The sequence below is a fragment of the Notothenia coriiceps genome, unplaced genomic scaffold (genome assembly GCF_000735185.1).
Source record: "Notothenia coriiceps isolate Sejong01 unplaced genomic scaffold, NC01 NC01_scaffold00000339, whole genome shotgun sequence".
NCBI lineage: Eukaryota > Metazoa > Chordata > Actinopteri > Perciformes > Nototheniidae > Notothenia > Notothenia coriiceps.
In genome coordinates this window covers 15,623,876-15,645,690 of record NW_011333040.1, presented here as the reverse complement: position 1 = coordinate 15,645,690, position 21,815 = coordinate 15,623,876, and the positions used below count along the sequence as shown (strand labels likewise).

The 21,815-nt window shown below is 42.7% G+C and overlaps 1 protein-coding gene across 1 annotated transcript in view; it reads right to left on the bottom strand.

Annotated features, from left to right (window-relative positions):
• Window positions 1–21,348, bottom strand: part of LOC104951554 (ectonucleotide pyrophosphatase/phosphodiesterase family member 1-like) — a 61,482-nt gene extending 40,134 nt beyond the window's left edge. The window contains 2 exon segments of the mRNA XM_010778236.1: window positions 6,538–6,610; window positions 21,078–21,348. Of these exon segments, the coding sequence (XP_010776538.1) occupies window positions 6,538–6,610; window positions 21,078–21,242 (238 nt within the window). The 5' untranslated portion in view covers window positions 21,243–21,348.
• Window positions 21,349–21,815: the final 467 nt, after the last annotated feature.

Here is a 21,815-nt window from a genome sequence, read left to right as displayed (position 1 = left end):
GCGAAACCGAGGACGGTTTCGTTGGGGCATCCGGCTTCCTTTTTTTTCCCTCTGCCGAGTGGCGGATCTGCGCGTTGCCGGCTGGGAGCCGCTGGCTCGGACTGGGGGCGATGCGCTTGTAGCTTTGCCCTGCTGCCTGCGTTTGGACAAAGGAGGAGATTTGGCCACTGCTGCATCGGTGAGCTGCTGTTGGAGGATACGAGCGGGCAGTCTTTTGAGGAAGATCTATGGCGATCCCGGCAGCCGGTCGGGCTCCGGAATCGAAAAGAATCCTTTGGCTGGACTGTGCGAGTCTGGCTTTAAGGGATGGGGCCGAAGTCCATCCCCAAGTTATCCAGGTATCGGTGTTAGCGATTTCAACGTTAATTCACTATCTGGGAGAATTTCGATCCATAGCCCCTGAATTTCCGAATCCCTACACATTATGCTGAAAAAGATTCTCCGTGCACGGTTCTCGGTGTTGTGCTTTGCTACTGCAAGATGTGGAATGGATTTCCTAAACGGGGCCATCTCAGTGATCAACAGAGCCTAGCGCACGTCCCCGGTTCGGAAGAATTCCATGCATAGTTTGCCAACAAGCAAGCAGTCGAACGTTGAGCGGTCTGGTCTCTGGCGCCGGGTAATTAGTTGCTAACTAATTTGCTTGCCTAACATCAAATATGTCTGCTGTATGGCAATAACTTTCTCTTCTCGATTCACTGCAAAGCAATACAGCAACATGTAAATGTTTGCCAAAGCCGTTATATCCAGAGGTGGACGCTCCGTTGCAGACATACAAAATACTACAAAACCTAATAAAAACAACCTGCAGAAGCACCACCCAAAGAGCACGATGAGTTCTTAGCCGGTGGAGGGGGGCTGAAAGCACACAGACTAGCCGTTCAGGAGGTCACTTCTACAGTCATTCGAAAGAAAAGGTAAACTCTCACGCCAGACAACGTGAAAGCTAAAGAAATAACTGGGAAGGTACTGAACTTCATCGCGTACTCGATGACCAACCATTATCAGTGTCGAAAATGAAGGTTTTCGCGGCCTGATGGAACATTTGCAGCCAAGATTATAGTTTACCATCGAGGAGATTATTTGTCAGAGACTGCGCTACCTGAACTTACAACCGAGTGTCAACCCAAGTTACGCCCGACAGGTTAAAGGGAGTCCCAATCTGAGCTTTACGAACGCACATTTGGACGTCAGATGTCTGCCCAATGTCACTGTGATAAGTCTTACAGTGCACTGGGATTTGACCGCGAGACACTACAGGCTTTGTAGTGCCGTGCTCCAAGTTAAAGAAGTGCAGAGGGCTCCCACAACCCGTGCAACAATCGCAGGCATCCATTACAGAAATGCTAAACACACTGGGGGACTCCCACTGGAAAAAGGTACATGCTATTCTGCGAGACAACCACGCGAGCAACATGAAGGGCAGCAATGCAAGACATGTCCGTTTCTAACCTCGGCTGTTCTCTCCTCACTCACTGCAGCTCGTTGTGAATGAGGGTCTCATATCACAGCGCAGCGTTAGCGACGCCCTTGGCAAACCAGCCGGAAAAATCGTAGCTCACTTTAAGCATTCACACTTGCACCAGTCTCGCCTGGAAGACCTGCAGCGTGAAATGCAAGCGGGAACAGCGACCGAACCCCTTCTCGCCTGGTTCAAGATGTGCAGACCTAGATGGAATAGTTCCTATTACATGATCAAGAGCATCTTGAAAGAGAAACGACCCCTCTGTGTGCCTATGCTGCCGACCACAACTTACCAGCAACACTGTCAGCCAAACGACCTGGCTTTTGCTTGAAAAAACAGCGACTGGTGCGCTGGAGCCCTTCGAGGAGTTAACCAGGAAAATCAGCCTCGGCGACCTCCACCTGCAGCCGAAGTAATTCCAGCCGTCACAGTTTTACAACGCTGCTCGCAGAGAATACCCATACCGACAGCGGCATCAAAACAATGAAAAGGTACGCTTCCCTCCAAGCTGTCAACCGGCGTTTCAGCGACATCGAAGTGAGCCACTTCTAATGCTCTTGCCACTTTAGTGGACGCTCGATACAAGGACAAGGTAAAGGCATTTTTTGTTGCATTTAACATCAAAATGCTGCTGAATCAAGTGTTAACATATTCCCTAACTTTACGTGAATATTTTCTAATGATATTAACTTAATGTAAACTAAAAGTAATTGGATAACGGGAAGTGTGTGTGTGTGTGTGTGTGTGTGTGTGTGTGTGTGTGTGTGTGTGTGTGTGTGTGTGTGTGTGTGTGTGTGTGGTGTGTGTGTGTGTGTGTGGTGTTGTGTGTGTGTGTGTGTGTGTGTGTGTTGTGTGTGGTGTGTGTGTGTGTGTGTGGTGTGTGTGTGTGTGTGTTTGTGTTTGTCTGCCTGCATGCCCAGCTGTATAACTTGTACTCAATGTTTCTTCTTCTGTGTGTGTGTGTGTGTCAGATTCTTTACAAGTGGAGAAGCTGCCAGGGAGGGGGAAGGCTCTCCTGATTCAAGAGCTGGAGAAGATGGAGCCAAGCACCTCACTGATGATGCTGGGACAACGGTGGCTGAGCCAGCTAGAAGATTGCTTGCATGGAAGCTGGGCCAAAGCACTGGTGTTCCTCCAGGCAAAATGAAAAAGCAGCTTCAGCAGTCTATATGACAACATTTTTGGAGGAGCATGATGAACCTGCAGGAGGTAGTGGTACCCAGACTGCGGTCACACAAATGCAGATGTTCTTAAAGGAACCAACTATAGGTGAGGCAGACAGCCCTTTTCAATACTGGGCAACACACCATGCTCGGTTTCCCCTCATTGCTGCAGTTGCCACAAAGTTCCTGAGTGCCCCTTCAACCCAGTGTGGAAAGTGAAAGACTTTTCAGCACAGCAATCCAATATCGTGGATGAAAAGAGAAATCGCCTGACAGCAGAGCGGGCAGAAATGCTAATCTTCCTAAAAAAGAACCTGACAATGTTTAAGTGAAAGTGGTTGATCCTGGCCTCACTGTTATTTTATGTGTTATGTTATCTCAGATAGTGCTGCTGCACTTCATTTGTTTGTTTTGTTAAGACAATGTTTTACCCATTATGGGTTGCTGAGGTGAATAAATATTGAAGGCCAACTTGAAATCCTGCTTGCGTGTAGTTTGTTAACAGTAAAGATGATGATCATGTATGTCCTCATAAATGTAAGGGCTATTTTTTGGAGGTTTAGTAGGCTACAACTTCTACTTAAGTGCTTCCTGTGCCAGTATACTTTGGTCTATCATCAAGTGGCTGGTATAATTTGAAAGATCAAGACTGTTATCAGAGATATCGGAATAGTATCGGTATCGGCAGATATCCAAATTTAGTTATCGGAATCGGATCGGAAGTGAAAATATGTGTATCGGTGCATCCCTAATGACAATGATCCCAAACAGACCGCCTGGGCAACTAAGGAGTGGCTTCGTAAGAAGCATTTCAAGGTCCTGGAGTGGCCTAGCCAGTCTCCAGATCTGAACCCCATAGAAAATCTTTGGAGGAAGTTTAAAGTCCGTGTTGCCCAGCGACAGCCCCAAAACATCACTGCTCTAGAGGAGATCTGCATGGAGGAATGTGATTTTCTGGATTTTTTTTTTTTTTCATTTTGTCTCTCATAGTTGAGGTATACCTAGGATAAAAATTACATGCCTCTCTCATCTTTTTAAGTGGGATAACTTGCACAATTGGTGGCTGACTAAATACTTTTTTGCCCCACTGTTGGTGACATCACTGTGATTGAACTTGATACAGTATATAATAATGATAATAAATGGGATTTATATAGCGCTTTTTATTATAACATGCTATGTTTGGGCTTAAAGGGAAGTATGAATATTGTTTGTGTCTTTGTTGTTTAAATCCAAGCCCAGCAAGCTTCAAATCATACAGTGAAATTGACCACGAAGACAAAAACAAATAAATAATGAGCTCTGACTTCCTCCATCATTGTGGATATGAAAAATATCAAAGTGCCAGCTCCTGTATCAGACACAACATGAAGTTCTTGCTGAGCACATGGAATCCAACAGGACTGATCTGGAGCCTGCTCATAGTGGTCCGAACTACTGCCAACACAAAACTCTGCGGATAGCAACACATTCAAAATTACCTTTATTTTCTCATTTTTATCTTTGAGTGGAGAGTTGTTATAAGCCCGCTGAGGTTTATTTTGTATCCCCCCTGCAGAGTTTGTCTGTTTTTCTTAGAGTGTTTAGATTAGGTTTTTATAAAAAATAGGGTGGACCCACAGCTCACTTGCTTTTAGAATAAGTGAATTTGAAGCCATGACAAATACAACCTAAAGTAAGAGAATATCAGCAGCTGAACAGCAAAGATAACATACATTATTATTTACTATCTTACATTCTTTTAAAACCCAGGTTGTTTGCTGTCTTTTTCTTTTAGAACAAACAGCAGACTGATGAAGTTATAATCCACTGTAGTTGATAAGGTCTAGCAACTGTAAGATCTATAGAGCTAAAGGATAAGATGTTTTACAAACACATTTTTTGAATTTCAGCTGGCAAGAAAAACAGACTTGGTCCCATTGGTTGGACCATATATTTTCGTTTGGTTTGGCATTTTTGCCATTTCCGTTGTATTTTTACTTGGGAGGCAGAAGGGACACTGGTTGAGTACAATCTCCAGACAAAATGTCACAATTAACTTTCATGAATGGAAAACAGTGTGAAAGGGTTAAAGTTGTAAAACAGAAACAAGGAAAACACCTTGGTAGCGACCTGCCAATCACAAAGAAGCCGCGCCCTAAAGTATACCAAGGTGCTATACTTAAAGGTGACCTATCATGCAAAATGCACTTTTGTACGTCTTTTATACATGAATATGTGTCCCCGGTGTTCCAGGGAACTCACCCAGTGTCAGAAAACACAACCCTCTCTATTTTCCTTCATACCCAAATCTCTTAAAAAGGGGCTGCAACGGATCTGATACAGNCCCCCCCCCCCCCTCACAGAGTCTCGAGGCCAGCGCTGTGGTTTGGACCGTGATGCTCTGTCTCAGAAGACAAGTTTCTGCGGTCTGTAATCTACGGGAAAACCCGGCTCTCAGCACTTGATACTACATCCCGTTAAATTCTGAGAAGAAGTGGAGTCTTGGGTTATTTTTATTTCTTTTAATCTGTTTCCAAAGGCCTTACCAAGCAGCGTTACGGAAGATGTGAACGATCCAACAAAGCTGCATGCATGTAAAAATAAAATAAAGTGAGTGCAAAGATTTTTTCTTCCCAAATGGCTTTCATGTAAACTGGGTGGGAAATATAGGTTAAAAGAAAATGCCACAGCAGAGAGAGCACCCCGCCCAGGGCTGGGGACCCACAGTCACCACGGCTACCCTGAAATGGAAGAGGAGTGTTTTGGCACAGCGGTTTGCAACAAAGAGCATACTGACTCCTCTGCCCACGTGTAACCAGAGGGAATCTACAGCGTCAGAAAACATGCCAACCTCCAATGCACATTCCTGTCTCACTTAAATGTGTGTTTACGACGTGTTTTGCAACAGCAGGCAAAAAGGTTGGATCGCACCACCCTGACAGACACATATCCTTCTCTGTCTGTGTCTGGCTGGTGCGTAACCTGAGCCTCAGGTTAGAGTTTCTGAGGAGGCAACAGTGTTTCAAAATATAGCTTGAGATGGTTATTTCTGTCTGTTTGCAGCCAACGTATCTTCATCCCGTCTCTGCGTTGTACAGCCCATAGTTCACAGTAAGCTCATTCAGAAAATACAATATGACATCAGGGATATTTACATGAGAGTGAAAGTATAGCAGATCTGATATTTTTGGTCTAAAATCGAGTAGTATTTAAAAAAAAGGCCTACATTGGCATTGGTTCAACTTTGTGTTTCCCATTTCCTCGAAAAAGTGCACATATTTTTCAAATCAAAAACCATATTTGTAGCTTTTAGTGACTGTTTCCTATTATGTTGATGATGTCATTTGCTTTTGTCTTGAAAAAAAAAGATTATCCCAAAGGAAAAGTGTATTTGAGTGTCCCCCTGATCAGATCCAGTTTTATTTTTGCTTTGTTTATCATCCCTTCCAGAAATTCCTTCTCTGTCTGTGGCCAATACAACCACAACAACAGACTTTTAAAAACACAGAGCTCCACAATAGTATCCAAAACAACTGGGGATTAAACACAACTAAATGTAAGTTACACAATGCCTTCATAATGATACAGGGGACATTCATTTAGAGAACTTGACTTCAAAACATATTGTCTTAATGTGATAATTTCCTTTAAAATGTAGAAGGTGCAATGTTTTTTTGTTGGTTTTTTTGAAGTAAAGAATAGCTCTCTTTATGATGAGTATTTCCAACCAAACATATTTTTGTGTATCATTGAGATCCAAAAAAAAGGAGAATGGCTTCTTAACTTGTAAGCACATTTGCTTAACCATTCCATGTTTATTGAAACCTCGATGGCTTGCAGTTCCTCAACTTAGCTTTTGCTGAAACCGCATTCAACAAAATGCCATAGCATTTAAATCTAGACGGAGAAATGGGCATCATCGCCTACCTTTGGCATCACTGCTTTTCCTCAGAGACAACGCCACGGCCAGGATGACCACCAGTAAGCACAGCAGCAGAACCTTAAATACAGAGAACAAATGTCAGGATGTTTGTTGACCTTACTGAAGATTACAGGTCATAAATCACATGACAACAAACATGACGGAGGATGTTTAGATTGACCTCCTCTTGGTTTTGGTGAATGGAAGGTAAAAAAGGTAAAAAAACAACAAATTCAAACACTCTGTCTTGAATAATGATCAACAATGTTCTTCAAATAATTTGCTATTTTTACAGCGATGACTGACCACCATTTTACCTGATGGCTTTTGGCTAAAATAAAACCTAATGCAGGTGAAAACAACACATTATTATGAATAATACTGTGGCTATTGCCCCGGTTAAAAGCTTCTGGAATCGTAGACACGCTCTAGTGTCAGCTACATGCCTTGTGACCATAATATAAACACACTTTAACCATCTTCTGGCCCCGTGAGGGAAGCCATAAATCAGGACGTTGTGAAGAATTATAAACAAAAACAGAGAGTGATTTGTTATCCACGCTAGCAGTGTTGGCTCTAGAAATGGAAGTTGCTTGTTTGGTCCACCACTGTCTGTGGTCCTGACTGAAATATCTCAACAAATGTTGCACAGGCTGTTATGAAATGTGTGTACTGACACTCATTTCCTCCATAGGATGACTCCTGCTGACCCTCCTCTCGTGACACAATGAGCCAGACAATTTGGTCTTTACGCTAAATGAGTAAACAACTATTGGACAGATTGCCATGGGATTTATGCGAGATATTATTGTGTCTTTGTGCTAGATTTTGATCTTTATAAGAAAAATGTTTTTGTCCTTGAGATCCATCATCAAGTCATATTTCATTTTGAGAAAATACCAAAAAGCTCATGTGATTCCAATCATTGTATTGCTAAGCATCCCCATGTTAGCATTGGCATTATGAGCAACTTAGCATGCTGACATTAGCATTTAGCTCAAAGCACCACTGAAGCTGTAAACCTTTAGTCTTATCTTTAGTTTATGTGTCCAGTCTTTGATTCATTTATAGCTGTATTCGTTTTTCTTTGAGGTTCTTCAATCTTTATACAAAATGGGATAAAGGTCTTGCAGTGCTGAGGGAAGGTGGGCTGTTATCTATTTATTTAACCCTGCCCAGTGTAACTCTATCATCTCCGCCCTCCCTCATACACCATCTCCAACTGTCCAAATGTTGGTCTTGGCCGTCTGTAATTGAAAACTCAAAAGGAGAGTGGAGGCAAAGCTGCTTTTGTTTCAGCTGTTTGGCTCATATCTGCCCAGAGTTGGATAGGGAAAGACGTTTGTGATAAGAGGGGTGTTTCATAGTTGTGTACACCGGTACACCGGTTTATTAAGATAGTAGATTTAGACAGTTGGTATACACCAGTCTTATCAACGCTGCTTATTTTGAAGCCCCTGCAACACCCCCGACACGCCTGTAGTGAGTGTTGTGTAATTAGTGTCTAAAAGCACGTTTTTAACAGAAGTATCCTGCCAGTTGTAAACATCTCTTTAATCCTGTACTGTAAATCAGTGGATTAAATGTTTTGGCTTGTGTTGTGATATCTTAAAATGTAAATGTCAATATAAAAAAACAAACATTTCCTTGGTCTTTATCCCTTTAACCATCTAGTGACCTCTCAGATTGATCTAGGGGCCGGACAGCTGGGGGCTACTCTCAGAACAATACATGTTGCTGCCTCACATGACATTGCCCTTCTCTCATATCACTCTTCACAAAGCTAAGAACTTACCCGGCAAAAAAAACGATTGCATTATTTATTTTCTTAGAGAACCTTTTCTCACGGTAGTAATAACATGTTAATCTTATCTAATTGTATTTCAATGTCACAGGGATCATTCAAGTCAAGTGTTTTTAAGTGTATTTATCTTTTCTGTTCTTATCTTATCACCTCTGTTGAAATATATCTGTTTTCACTTGAAAAGCGTTTAAAAATGTGAAGGGTGGGGAATATAAATCCAATTTTTTCCAAAGCAGCCAAACTTTATCTGTTCTGTTTTAAACTGAAATCAAGCTATAATAAAAAATATACATGGAAGAAAAGCTCAATTGTAGGACAATGGTTTAAATTTAAAACCAATATGTGTACTATGTGTAAAACCCTCTAAATCAACACTACATAATATATTTTCATGCTGCACTCATGCCCTTTGATTGCATCATTCTTAAAGCTGTAGTAGTGCGTAGTAAAAGCAGGATTGGGGGAATCATCACCCATGAGTAATCCATTTTGTGTAATTCACGTACACAAGCATTCCTAGACGGGAATGAAAATATGCTGCCATGTCTGGTGTGCACTTGTTTTCTCCAGCTATAGATGAATGGAGTGGGAGAAAGAGAAGGAACCTGTATTAGACTTGGTCTCTGTGGGCTGTAAAAGTAAACAGTCTGTCTGGTGGAAACAAACTTGGCTGACACAGAAATACACAACTACCCTCACTTTTGTCTACATAGTAAAATACTTGAAAAGACTTTTGGGAGTCAAAATCAAAATGCAAAAAGTCCACATTAGGACACAAGTTTAAAACATGTCCCTTTAAGTCTGAAAACTAAGTCTGAATGCTCATCAAGATGTTGCAATCATCCTGCAACAAGACCTTAAATGGCACTTCAGTGTAACTATATCGAAATGACCCACAGCTGTACAGAGGTGGGTGTATGACAGGACGGAGTATATTATTGTCTAGACTCAGCCACATGTGTATTTAATTAAACCAGGCAGACAGCAGCTAAAAACACTGTGGGTTTAGTTGATTTGCTCGTAAAATGTTTCAAAGGTGTGTTTACTGTCAGATGCTTATTAACTGTACAGGTTATATTTCAGTGATGAGGTAGATTATAAAGCAGCATACAGCAATAAACTTAAAATATGGCCTTTTTATATTAAAGTATGTTATTATTTTAGCGTAAAAGCATTTTGTTTCCAGACCAAAGCTACATAAAGGCAGTATCTTAAACATAAAGTTACGTTAGTCTTTGCAGTTCCTTCAATTATGGTTTAGTCTTCAAGTAAATCCCCAAATGTATTCCAGATTTAGTTTCTCTGTAGAGTTTGTGTGGTTTGTCTCAATGCCTTAAGGAGCTGTGGACGATGAAGGCTGCTGTTGTTTCTGAGGCTTTTCCTCTCAGAGAAGAATACAATTCTTGGTAAGACAAACAAAATAGTCAGACTAATGTCCAAGCAGATTCCATTCCTGGTTATAAGATATATAAAGATTTGACTTTCAGCTTATTTTAATATAAAAGCAGCAGTTTAGTGTATCGGTATAGCAGTTTCTTGATCTTGGATGATATAAAATTGAATATTTTGAGGGTTTTGAACTGCTTGCACAAAAAGCGGTTTGAGACTAAAGCCTTGTGCTCTAAAATATGGAAAGCCATTTTTCATTGTGTTGGCCTTTTATAAACTAAACGATGAAGCAATAAATCAATAGATTAGTTGACCATTCAAATAATGATTAAACATCCAGACTATCTTTAAAAGTTCCTTGCATTCCTTTCTCTAACTTAAAGGTGACCTATCATGCAAAATGCACTTTTGTACGTCTTTTATACATGAATATGTGTCCCCGGTGTTCCAGGGAACTCACCCAGTGTCAGAAAACACAACCCTCTCTATTTTCCTCCATACCCAAATCTCTTAAAAAGGGGCTGCAACGGATCTGATACAGACTGATCCAGATTTGAACACTTCTATGACGTCACAGAAGTGGCGCTACGGCTATTGGGCCAACTCCACCAATCAGGAGGAGACAGCCACGGACATTGCCGTTGGAAAGCGCTGGAGACGCTGTAGTACATATGCCAGGCCTGTAGATGGTGCTGTTCTCACAGAATCAGCCCATGTAAAGACAGTGTTAAATTGAGCGAAATGAGGAATGGCTAAAATGCATGATCTGTTTGGTATTTTGAAAAATAAAAAGTATAAATATGCCTGATATAGGTATGGTCCTACACTATATTATTCAAATATAGCATGATAGGTCCACTTTAAATAATCCTGTTCATCTACAGTGAAAACTACTTGATAGAAACATAACCTCTATATAAGGTTATGAAGACTACAACTATTTTGGACTCGCATTGCCTGTCGCTGTCCAGCAGTGTAAAGCCACATGGTGAAGGGGCTTCTTCAATAAATGTTTGGAACTTGAATGATTACACAATAATGATATTTTAAATTTTTCCCGCAGCTACTTCTCCCACTTTCTTGTGTGAGTGACACCATGGATATCATTACGGAGAAACTGTCTAAATGTGTCCCCATATGATCAATTAATTGCGTGGCATCCCTCTCTGTGACACCAGTCTTTTTTCCATTCTGAAAATACTTTGACTTTGCTCGGAAGACGTGCTGTTAGACCTTTTCTGTAAGCAAACAAGTTAGTGAGCAGATAACATTCTACACATCAAAGAGTCTTTGGGACTTTTGCCAGACTTTAATTGTAATTGTAATCAATAAAACTATTCTTAGACATAGGTTTGTGTGCCCTTATGTCAACATGAGGGAAGCAAAGTTGTCTTCAAGTGTGAGCAGTAAAGAAATTCAGCCATTTTTTTTATCCCGTAGAAGTTATGTTGAACAAGATCTGTGAAAGTGTGAATCCTCATTTTCTCCTTCCTAAATGATGGAAACAGGCCTCATGATGTTAGCATGTGTTCTGTAAATGCTTCCTGCCAATAACTGCTGTCGGAATCCTTCCTGGACCTGTTTTGGAACACATTATAACGATTTTGATCCAACATAATTGGATCATTCTTTAAATACCCTTTCAAACAGCTTTACCAACAGGATGTGGAACCATTTCTTCAGCCATCTCCCCGATTAACCTGGCTGCACTGTTAAGTAGACACCTGATTTGATGGTCAGATCGTCACAGCCTAAGCCCCAAGAGGATGAGCCACAAATCACCTGCTAAGACTATTTGGAGTCAGCGCTGAGGACCTTAATCCCCAAATTTAAATTTCTTACCTGTTCTTAGTCCTCTTACTGTGTGCTCACTTAGCATGACACAGAGCCGTGTCCTAAAAATGCATACCTGCAAACCAACACCTGCTGTAAGGACACCTGGTGTCCAGATTGACGGAGATAGAATTGAAAGGTCAAGGCCTTTTTCATTACACCTCAGTTGCTAGTAGTGGATTGGAGACTGTGATATGGCTTTACATGTTTTCACAAAACATTTATATATAACATTAATAGCCAATTTAAGTGAATTGCCTTTCACTACAAGGTACAGTATACTGTGAATCTGTCCAGGATTCTCATCTGTTACTGGAAATACAAATGCTGCTATGTTGGTCATTTTTTCAATGACCAGTCTTGTGAGGTTTATTTCTTTGCTATGCTTATATTTATAATTAATGATCATAACAAATGAACCGATGCAGCAATCAGCACTGCCATTTAATTTGTAGTTTTCGCCTTGTGACTTTGACTTTACAAATTCTTTAATGGAACAACATGAACTTATCACCCAGTCAAACTGCAGGGCCTATTGGTCTAATATGAAGCCTCTTGTGCTTGTAACGTCAACTAGGTGGAATCAATAAGTAAGAATTTGATTGCTGTAATGTCAAGTAAAATTTCTCACATTTAGCTCAGAACCTGCCTATTTTTTGTAGGAATGTGCTTGTTTATATATTTTTGTCCAATCTAAAACCTTGAATGTGTAACTGGGGTTGAAGCAGCATCGGCCAAAGAATCAATTTCATTGAAATATTGCCTTACTATGTTTTTTAACTACAATCACTGAGGGTAAATATATATATATATGTCGTTTTGGTATAGAGACTTTAACCTTAGAGCTACTCTTGCTTGTGTTGAAATAGAATTGGGAGGGATGAAACCCTCTTTAATGGTCACACATGCAGAGCACACAGCACACACAGTGACATCTGCATTTAACCCATCCTAGTACCAGGAGTCTAGTACTAGGAGCAGTGGGCAGCTATTGTACAGCGCCCGGGAAGCAATATCTTTTTTATGGATTAATTCATAAAAAATACATTTATTTATGAATTAATCCATCAAAATGTATCTTGGCCTGCTTGCAGTCTGTTCTGATTTTTCATTTGACTAAACAGTCAAGAAAACTACACATTTAAATGAAACAGAAATAATGTATTCAGTCTCACTTTATGTTTTACTTGACTACAGGGTATTTAACACAGTTAAGTTGTGTGAACAGAGGAAACAGGTTGAACCCATCTTGATCTTGTTTTTTTTCATCCCATCAGGAGCCTACCTGTGTAGAGCGTGCACAATGACAAACTTAGCTGTCTTATGCCTCTCACCCAGCCTTTCTTTAGGTACTTAATCACCTTCAAGAGGATATTTCTTCCTTTGGCTAACCTGCCGGTCAGCAGCGTGTGATCCCCGGTAAACCGTACTTATCAAACTAAATACTTGATCCGGACCAGGCCGGCAGCTAAAGATGAACCTCTAAGGAGCATTGTGATTACAGACTTAGAGGACTGTAGAGGACAAACATCTTAAGAGGATATATGTGACCGCTCTGCCCTGTACACCTTTACTTGACCAGGCTGGATCATTGCTAAACTGGCTCTTCTTAAAGTATTCTTTCTAAAAAAGGAGCTTAAGTTCAGTGGGTGGATGCAAAAAATGTGGCTGTTAACCTATTGTTGGTTAGATAATCACTTATTTATTTTAAATGACACCAACTACAGTTATACAATTATTAAAACCATTATTTATTCATTTTCCACTATTTTATTAAACCCATGTTTACAATTCCGATAATGCATTATAAATAAAGATAATGTGACATTTTGACATCATAACACAAATGCAGATGCTCCTCCTCAGAGATTGCAATTCATCACTGTTCGACATAACACGTTTTAGCCAGTAGAGGGTATAGGTACTCCAAGAGGAGGTTTTCATAATCCTCATTGTCTCATTGGATACCATAACTTTGCAATTCCACATCTCCTCAAACCTATTTTTAAACTGGCTTTGCACTGATGTCATGCCACTTTCACGTGAGAACATCAGGAGTCACTGTCACACTTTGTTCACCCGTCCATTTTTATTCCATCTTCATTTTTTGTTGTAGTTTTGAAATAACCAAGCTTGGCAAGTATGAGATCCTTTTCCTATCTGTGGGTAAACATCAACACAAGATCTTGATAAAGCAATTATAATGGCTTTCAGGTCGAGCAAATCTGAGGAAGTTTCCTTTACCCTGTTGAGCTAAAAAGAGGCATGCACTTTGAAAGGACCCACTTAGCCGCGATGAATGTGGTTTAGGGTAGGGGTGGAGGGGTTGGGGTCTTTGTGTGTGCTTGCCTATAAAGCCAGACATCAAATAGACTCCAGCCAGAGGTGAAAGAGGGCTGAGCGGGTTAAAGGAAATAATTAGGGATCCATAGGGTGCATCTAAGAGCTTACTTGGTTCATGGCGACGCAGGCGTGTTTTTGGGAAACATTTTGGTCATGGTTAATTTAATTGTTTTTAATTTCCATCATTAGCATGTAGCAAGATAGCTCCTATGCTACACCTTGTTGTGTGTAATTTAAAATTGTAATTAGGACCAGAAGGTAGAGACAGGATTCAGTTGCTTGATTATTGAAGTCTTACTGACTGAATTCAGTGTCAGATTGGCCAACAATGTATTCTCATATGAAACAAGCATTTCATGTATTACACTGTAATCATGAATGTCCATGTAGCAATTACCGTTTGCCCATGACATTATAGGAAATAAACATTTTGCTTCGCTACCTTGCTTTAATGGACAATAACAACAGCTGTTGTTTTTAAAATAAATACATGGTTTACATGTAGTTTCAAATCAGCTATCGATGTCCTTGATTCAATCTGTTATTTATTAATTGTAAGGCTCAAATGTACAACCTTAAGATTTAGATAGCAACATTAGAAGTTACCGACCAGGAAGGAGAAATTACAATAACCATCTACTGAAATGTAACACAATTTGTAGTTTATTTACAAATGCAATTTGTATGGAATTAGTAAATAAACAGCGAGGTATAAGACCAGATACATTTACTTAGTCTAAACTTTGTTTAAACTATTGAACCTTTCATATTACACTGTAGTACAATGAGAAAATAACATGGCTTCTTAACAATACTTGACATTTACCCTTTTATAACTTCTTACCTCCAACAGTGATATCAATTACAGTAAAAAAAAGTAATAGCAAAACAGTAATAAACAGGATCCATTGACAATGTTTCATCAATCTAATAAAAAGTGAAGCCAAAGACAAACAATTACCAGATAAGGCAGTCAGGAGAGAGGAAACACGTTAATTTAATTCATATCTAAGTATTACAAAATTGAAAAGTATCACATTATTCACGAGCAATCAGCTGGCATAGTTGAAATACAAATAAATGTTCTGTTGGTCTACTGTTCTTGAATCCCTGGTGCTAAAACAGCACATTTCCTGTACATGGGTCAGTTGCCTGCATTATTACTCCCCAAGTAGGTCAGGGTCAAAAGTGCAGTTATATCTCCAACATAATCACTGGAGGCACTATAATTTATTCTAACCCTTTAGTATGACCCTATTGCTACAAACATTATATATTAATGTTATATATACAGTGGAGGAAATAAGTATTTGATCCCTTGCGGAGTTGTGTTACGGGTGAGCGAAGCAATCAGGACCCAAATGCAGATAATACTGATAATACCTTTTATTTCAAGGATGAGAATCAAACTTGGACAAACAGAACACTCCCCGGTGAACTCAGTCACCAACAAAAGACGAACCAACACTGAACACAGGAACAGATAAGACTAAATACAGGGAGGGGTAATCACGAGACGAGAAACAGCCGGGCAGGGGAGGAGAAACACAAGGGCAACAGGTGAACACAATCAGACAATTAGACACACCAGGGAAACTAACGACAGGGAGAAAAAATACAGAGAGAGGGACCAGACAATACACAAGGGAGACAGGGAGAACCGAACCGCAAAATAAACCCAAACCCAGACATACAAAACTAAAAACGTGACATAACATGAGAATCGTGACAGAACCCCCCCCTCAAGGGACAGCTTCCAGACGTCCCAAAAAAAACAAAACACAAAAGTCCAAAACCTCAAGCATGGTGGGTGGAGGTGGTCCGGAGGAGGGACACAAAACTAGGGCCACCAGGGTGGGTGGAGGGGGTCTGGAGGACGGGTTTTGGGCTGACAGCCCAGGAGCACAGTGGAGGACCCGGAAGGGATCTCGGGCGGACGGCCCGCGGGTAAGGCAGAGTCCATGGTGGGGGTCTCGTGCGGAGGGCCCGGGGGCAAGGCAGAGTCCATGGAGGGGCAAAGACCACAGTGGGCGAACTCAGGGGGCCGAGCATGAGGGCGAAGGCAGCGGCAGGAACAGACAGGGGGCCGGGCCCGAGGGCGAAGACCGCGGCTCTCAGGGGACCGGGCTCGAGGGCCAAGACCGCGGCACTCAGGGGGCCGGGCTCGAAGGCAAAGACCACGGCTCTCAGGGGGCCGGGCTGGAGGGCGAAGCAGGCGGCGACGGAACAACTCCGGAGGACGGGCAGGAAGGCGCTAACGGGACAGCTCTGGAGGCCGGGCAGGAACCGGAGCCGGTGGGACAGGCTTCGGCAGGATCCCTTCCTCTCAGAAACATGGTACATGTCACCTCCTTTATTCCCATAACTATGCGTCTAAACATTCAATTAATTGTCAGAATAAAATTACGCGCCCAAATATATTTGTTCTCATCTTATAGTTTTCTTTAGGTCTTTAACTTGTAATATATTTTCTATTTTACATAACGGTAAACACCCTCTTATTCATACTAGGGAAAGTTGGTTGTTTTCAAGACGAGGGTGTCCGGACCATGTATTAGAGAAAGAAAAAAAAAAATTATGAGGACTTATAGTTGAAAATGGACATATTTTCTGTGGCAAGGTCATAGTTATTAGTCTAAGGTTGAGAGGATGGTACACCGTTCGATTTCTCGCAATTTCTGAGTCGCGGTTCTACATCTGGAGTGTTCCGACCCTAACCGATGTGTCTGGTAGTCTTTCGTCGACGCCTCTTCCTCTGGTGACAACCACGCTAATAGTCTTCTTCTTCCCATCAAGATTTCTTTTGTGTTTTACCGTAGTTAGCGGGAGACCAGACCCGAGGTCGTGTTCTAGAGCGGCACCCTCCCATAATACTATTACTCTTTCACTGCATAGTCGCGTTTTTGATGTCTCTCCTTGAACAATTTACTAGAGTTCCGTCCGACCATGTGTCAGTGGTGCCTTTTTATAAGCATTGTTGTGATGTGGTTTCCTTCTTAGTGACGTCCGGCGTTAGGGGACGAGTTCTTTTGTATTTCCGGCTGCAGACTTCAACTGTTCACTTGTAGCTTACTAAGTCTCTTCCGAAACTCTTCTTTCACCAGTCTACTTTGTTCACCTAGAAACCGTAGTTGAGCTGGGCGACACAACCTCCTTCTCTTTCGACTCATAGGGTCTTGTGTTGGTGGTAGGGTGGTAGTCGTACCTCGCACCTTTGTATTAAACCCCCAGACCGATTCCCTGTCCTGTGAAGGGAAGTTAGTCAATCCCCTCCTACAGGCATTGTAAGCCTCGTCGTACGAGGGAGTAAGTCTGAGACTGTCCAGTACCTACCGAAGGTCGTCTTTTTTTTGGACGTTTGTATAGCGTTTCGGTTGTGTCCCTCCGATTTCTTCTTTCGTGTAAATCCACTACTCACGGATCGGTCAGAGGCCTGGGAATTAGGGTATCTTTTAGACACTCGCCTCGCTGTCAAGCTCTACGGTTCGTAGTCGAGTTTTGGAGTTTCTCAACTCTCCTAGAAGTCTCTATCTCACTGGTGTTAAAAGACTTCCGTGTCTGGACCCTTTGGTTGATGTTCTTCCCGGACTAGAGGCACGCAGGTTGTTCCCAAAGAGGTGGTTATGATTCTGTAACAACGTTTCCCCTAGGTCTTATGAATAAAGGGTCATTTCGTTTCAGTAAAAATAGAAGACCTAGAAACTATAAGAATGAGAGTGTAATATATTGGATGGTAATTTTAATTTCTGACAATTAATAACATTACCCATTGATTTGTATTAAATGACTCAGTACAATCATAGCCCGGCACAAATCAAAACATAACAGCATCGCAACCAATAAAACGTAACAAGAGGGCCGAGGCAAACATACAGAGCAGGGAGAGAGACAAAAGAGGACAGCAATCCAAGGAGACCACAAAAGATACAGATAACAAGTGGACACCGCGGAAACAAGAGGAGGGCGAACGGGCCGACACAGAGCAGAGCACTAATGGGAGGGACATAAATCAGAACAGACGAAGGACACAGTCCACAACCAGTAGAAAACACCCTGGCTCAAGTGGCCCCTTCACAAGACAAACAGATTGAAACTAAGAAGTAGGAACTTTATTCATAATAGTCATAATAGACCGTCAACCAGGACGAACGAACGTTGGGCATTGTCTTGGTTGTTGTTCTACCGGTCGTCTAGGTAACTCGTCCTTCATACTAAAAAGAAGAACCGATGAGAGACTAGCTACCTCCCTCGCAAGGCGCATCAAGTCGTCGCTCCTCCGACGAGGACCGTCTCTCGGCAGCGGTCTACCGATGCTCTCTTGGTCGACCATTTAAGAATGGACGACCGAAAACTTAAAGGAGAGCACACACTAGGCGTCCGATCGGGAGTAGTGGTTAAGGCGTTGGACCTTTGTATGCGAGCCACCAGACAGACCTCAGTTGGGACGAAGAGGACAGGTCCTCGCAAAAGCCTTGAGCAGACCGAAAGCTGGCAGTGCTCGGCGGTTTTCCGAGGATCTCTCCTCACGTTCTAGAGTCCGATCGTTCGAGGCTCGGGTAGCTATCGTTCTGAGGCAGCCGCGACAAGCGCGCGGGTCAATGACGTTGAGAGATTCCGGCTAGTCCTGCTTCAAGATCTGGGGCAGTCGGATACTCATACTATACGACAGCGGCCTCAAGACCGGCGATAAGTCTGTTACGAACTGCCTCAAGAGCCTGGTACGTAGACGAGATTCAAGAGTCGGGGCTCGAAGAACGGATGGCTTGTCGTGTGGTTACTCACGTTCCTGTGGTCAAAGATCCTGGCGGCGTAAGATAGCTCTTAGCGAGACTTTGGGTATCTGACGATGAAGGCGAACTTATTCGGCGGTGAGCTAGCAGCTCCTCGTGGCTAATAGCCGAGGTGCGAGAGTCCTGTCAGAGCTCTGGTGCGAAGAGAGTTGGCGTGCTGATGGCTATTACGGTAGAGTGATACTTTTTCCTCAGAGGTTGGAGTTCCGTAGTTTGGTTGTGTGTTCTAGTGAGCTGATTGAGCGTGCAAGTTAAGACGATAGAGAGCCGGTAGGTCGTTTGTCCAGACGTCGAGGACACGGGAGGCCCGCGAGGAGAATTTGCCTCAGGGTTGAGTTTGCAGGGAGAATGGGAGGAGATCGGGATGAGTTGGAGTGGTCAGGGACGGAGATCGTGAAGGGATAGGAGATAGATGGGAAGCGGTACTCAGAAGAGATAGGGAAGAGATCAGGAAGGGATCAGGGAGAGAGATCAAGAGGATCAGGGAAGGTTCAGAGAAGAAATCAGGAAGAATCAGGGAAGGCTAAGGGTAGAGCTAAGGGAGAGATCAGGGATGAGTAAGGTAGAGTTCAGGGAAGAGCTAACGGGGAGAGGTCAAAGGAGAGTTCAGCGCGAGGCTCCGGAGGCGGAGCCTACGGCGGTTCAGAGGCAGTTCAAGGGAGAGTTCAAGGGGAGATTCAGCGACACCTCGCCGGCGAGAGCTAGGGCCGCGCGCGCCTCAGGCGGCGCCGCAGGAAGATAGCACTGGATGAGTCGCGGCATGAGTCTGGGGTGAAGGTTCAGCGGATCGCTCTGGAGCCTCCAAGCCGGACCCCCCCGGCCGCGCTTTGCCCCCGCGACACGGCCGAACCTCCGGGGCGGCTGTGAGAGAGCGCCCGCCGCGTGCGCTCGCGACCCCGCCCGCACGGCCCCAGCGGCTTCGGGCACAAAGGCCCGCCCCCACGGCACATCGACCAGGCGACCCAGGACGGTCGCGCGTCAAGGCAACCGCCCCCGGGCACCGTCGCGGCGCCGCCAGGACGTTCGAGACCAGNGGCTGCAACGGATCTGATACAGACTGATCCAGATTTGAACACTTCTATGACGTCACAGAAGTGGCGCTACATTGGGCCAGCTCCACCAATCAGGAGGAGACAGCCACGGACATTGCCGTTGGAAAGCGCTGGAGACGCTGTAGTACATATGCCAGGCCTGTAGATGGTGCTGTTCTCACAGAATCAGCCCATGCAAAGACAGTGTTAAATTGAGCGAAATGAGGAATGGCTAAAATGCATGATCTGTTTGGTATTTTGAAAAATAAAAAGTATAAATGTGCCTTATATAGGTATGGTCCTACACTATATTATTCAAATACTGTATAGCATGATAGGTCCACTTTAAAGAAAGATGTAGAACAATTTATGTACAGTATCAGAAAATTGTTCAGCCCTACATCATCTATTTTAGTTATTTGACATTACATTACAGCTATTTGATTTATTTTCTCTTTTGGATCACAATCAGCCCTGTGGACTTTAACGTCTGGTCCCGCTCAATAGCCAACTCTCCACCTGCAGAGATTTTCCTGGCCACTGCCCTTTTGCACTGTAGTGTAAACATTTACACATTCGTACTGGCAGCACTGACAAGTCTTGCCTTTTTGACAGCTGTGGATTAATGACACAGAGTAAACAATGTGAATATAGACCTAACGTCTGTGTGTTTTAATTTCCTCTGAATTATTGACTTTACCTTGTGATTAAATCAGATACAGTCACTTTAGTTGCAACTGACTTTCATTATCAATGCATCTGCTCCTTACATGTATCATTCATTGATAAATCACTTGGTCTGTTAAATGTCAAAGAGTTATGGAAAAGCCTCCCATCAAGACCACAGTGAGATCTTGAAACGACTTATTTTGTCTGACCAAAAGTCCAAAACCCAAAGTATGCAGTTTACATTCTAATATCCCAAGAAAAGCAGCAATTTCTCAAATTTGAGAAGCTGGAAACAGAAATACGTTTGGAACTTTAGCTTATCATTCCAGAAGTTACTACAGTCAGTTACTATGAACACATAGCATAGGCAGGGACACAATTACATTTTATAGACAGCTTTGTGGGACCTAAAGTAACTATATTGAGCCATATGAAACAGTAGATTACATTTTATTTTGGAGTCTATATAACGTCTAATGAGTAGCACAAAGATGCACTGTACTATTGTAGGAATAAAAAAGGTTTCAATGTTATTTTAAGCACTTTTTGAAAACATCCAGATGCAATGTAAAGACAGTGTGAAAGTAAATCCAATTTGCATTCAGTTATTGTTTGAAGTGTAGAGTACGAGAAGAGTAAGTCAGACATGGAAGTAGGCAGGTAGGTATTAACTCTTTTGAACGTACCCCAGTAATAACTTTACAGTGGTAATTCCTCTTTCTTCTCCGTTCATTGTTTCTCCCTTGACTCTCCAGCTCTGGTGCCCCAGTCAAAGAGACAGCATGCTCGGCGAAGCGGTCCTCTCTTTTGGTTACCTCCATGCTGCTGATCGCGCAAACTGCAGTGTACATGGCGGGCAGAGCTTCACCCAGGAGGTAATGCTGCTGCTTTGTGGGATATGACCCCTCTCTCCTGAAGTGGAGTACGAGCACCGCCTTGTTTCTTGACGTCTGCCAAGTTTACAAAGCAGCATGTGATTGATCTTAAGAGAGGGTTGGTTCTGATTAAAGAAAGCAGGGCTGACCACAGCAGACGGCTGTTTTGGCTCAAGTGTCATTTTCCAGCGAGGTCTGTTCACTGGTAAAGCTGATAAATACATTTGAAGCCTTTTTATATTTGCTGTCCACCATGTCAATAAGTTTCTCTTTTTGTAGTGTATTGGTCTTTTGTAGAGGTTTTTCATTGCCAGCTAAAATCTTGCCTAGGGCAGCAAATTGGTCAGAACCGGTCCTGGTGTCATCCCCACAGCAGCCCCCATTTGAAACATGTCTCCACGGCTATGCTGATGCCTGGCAGCTTCTAGAAAAAAACTGTTATAAATGCAAAAACATAGATAAACTCATTAAAGATATATAGGTTTATACGCTACTCAAATTTCACGTCAAATTTCTTAGCAGTGGCTTGAGTCAAACAGCGATTGAGGA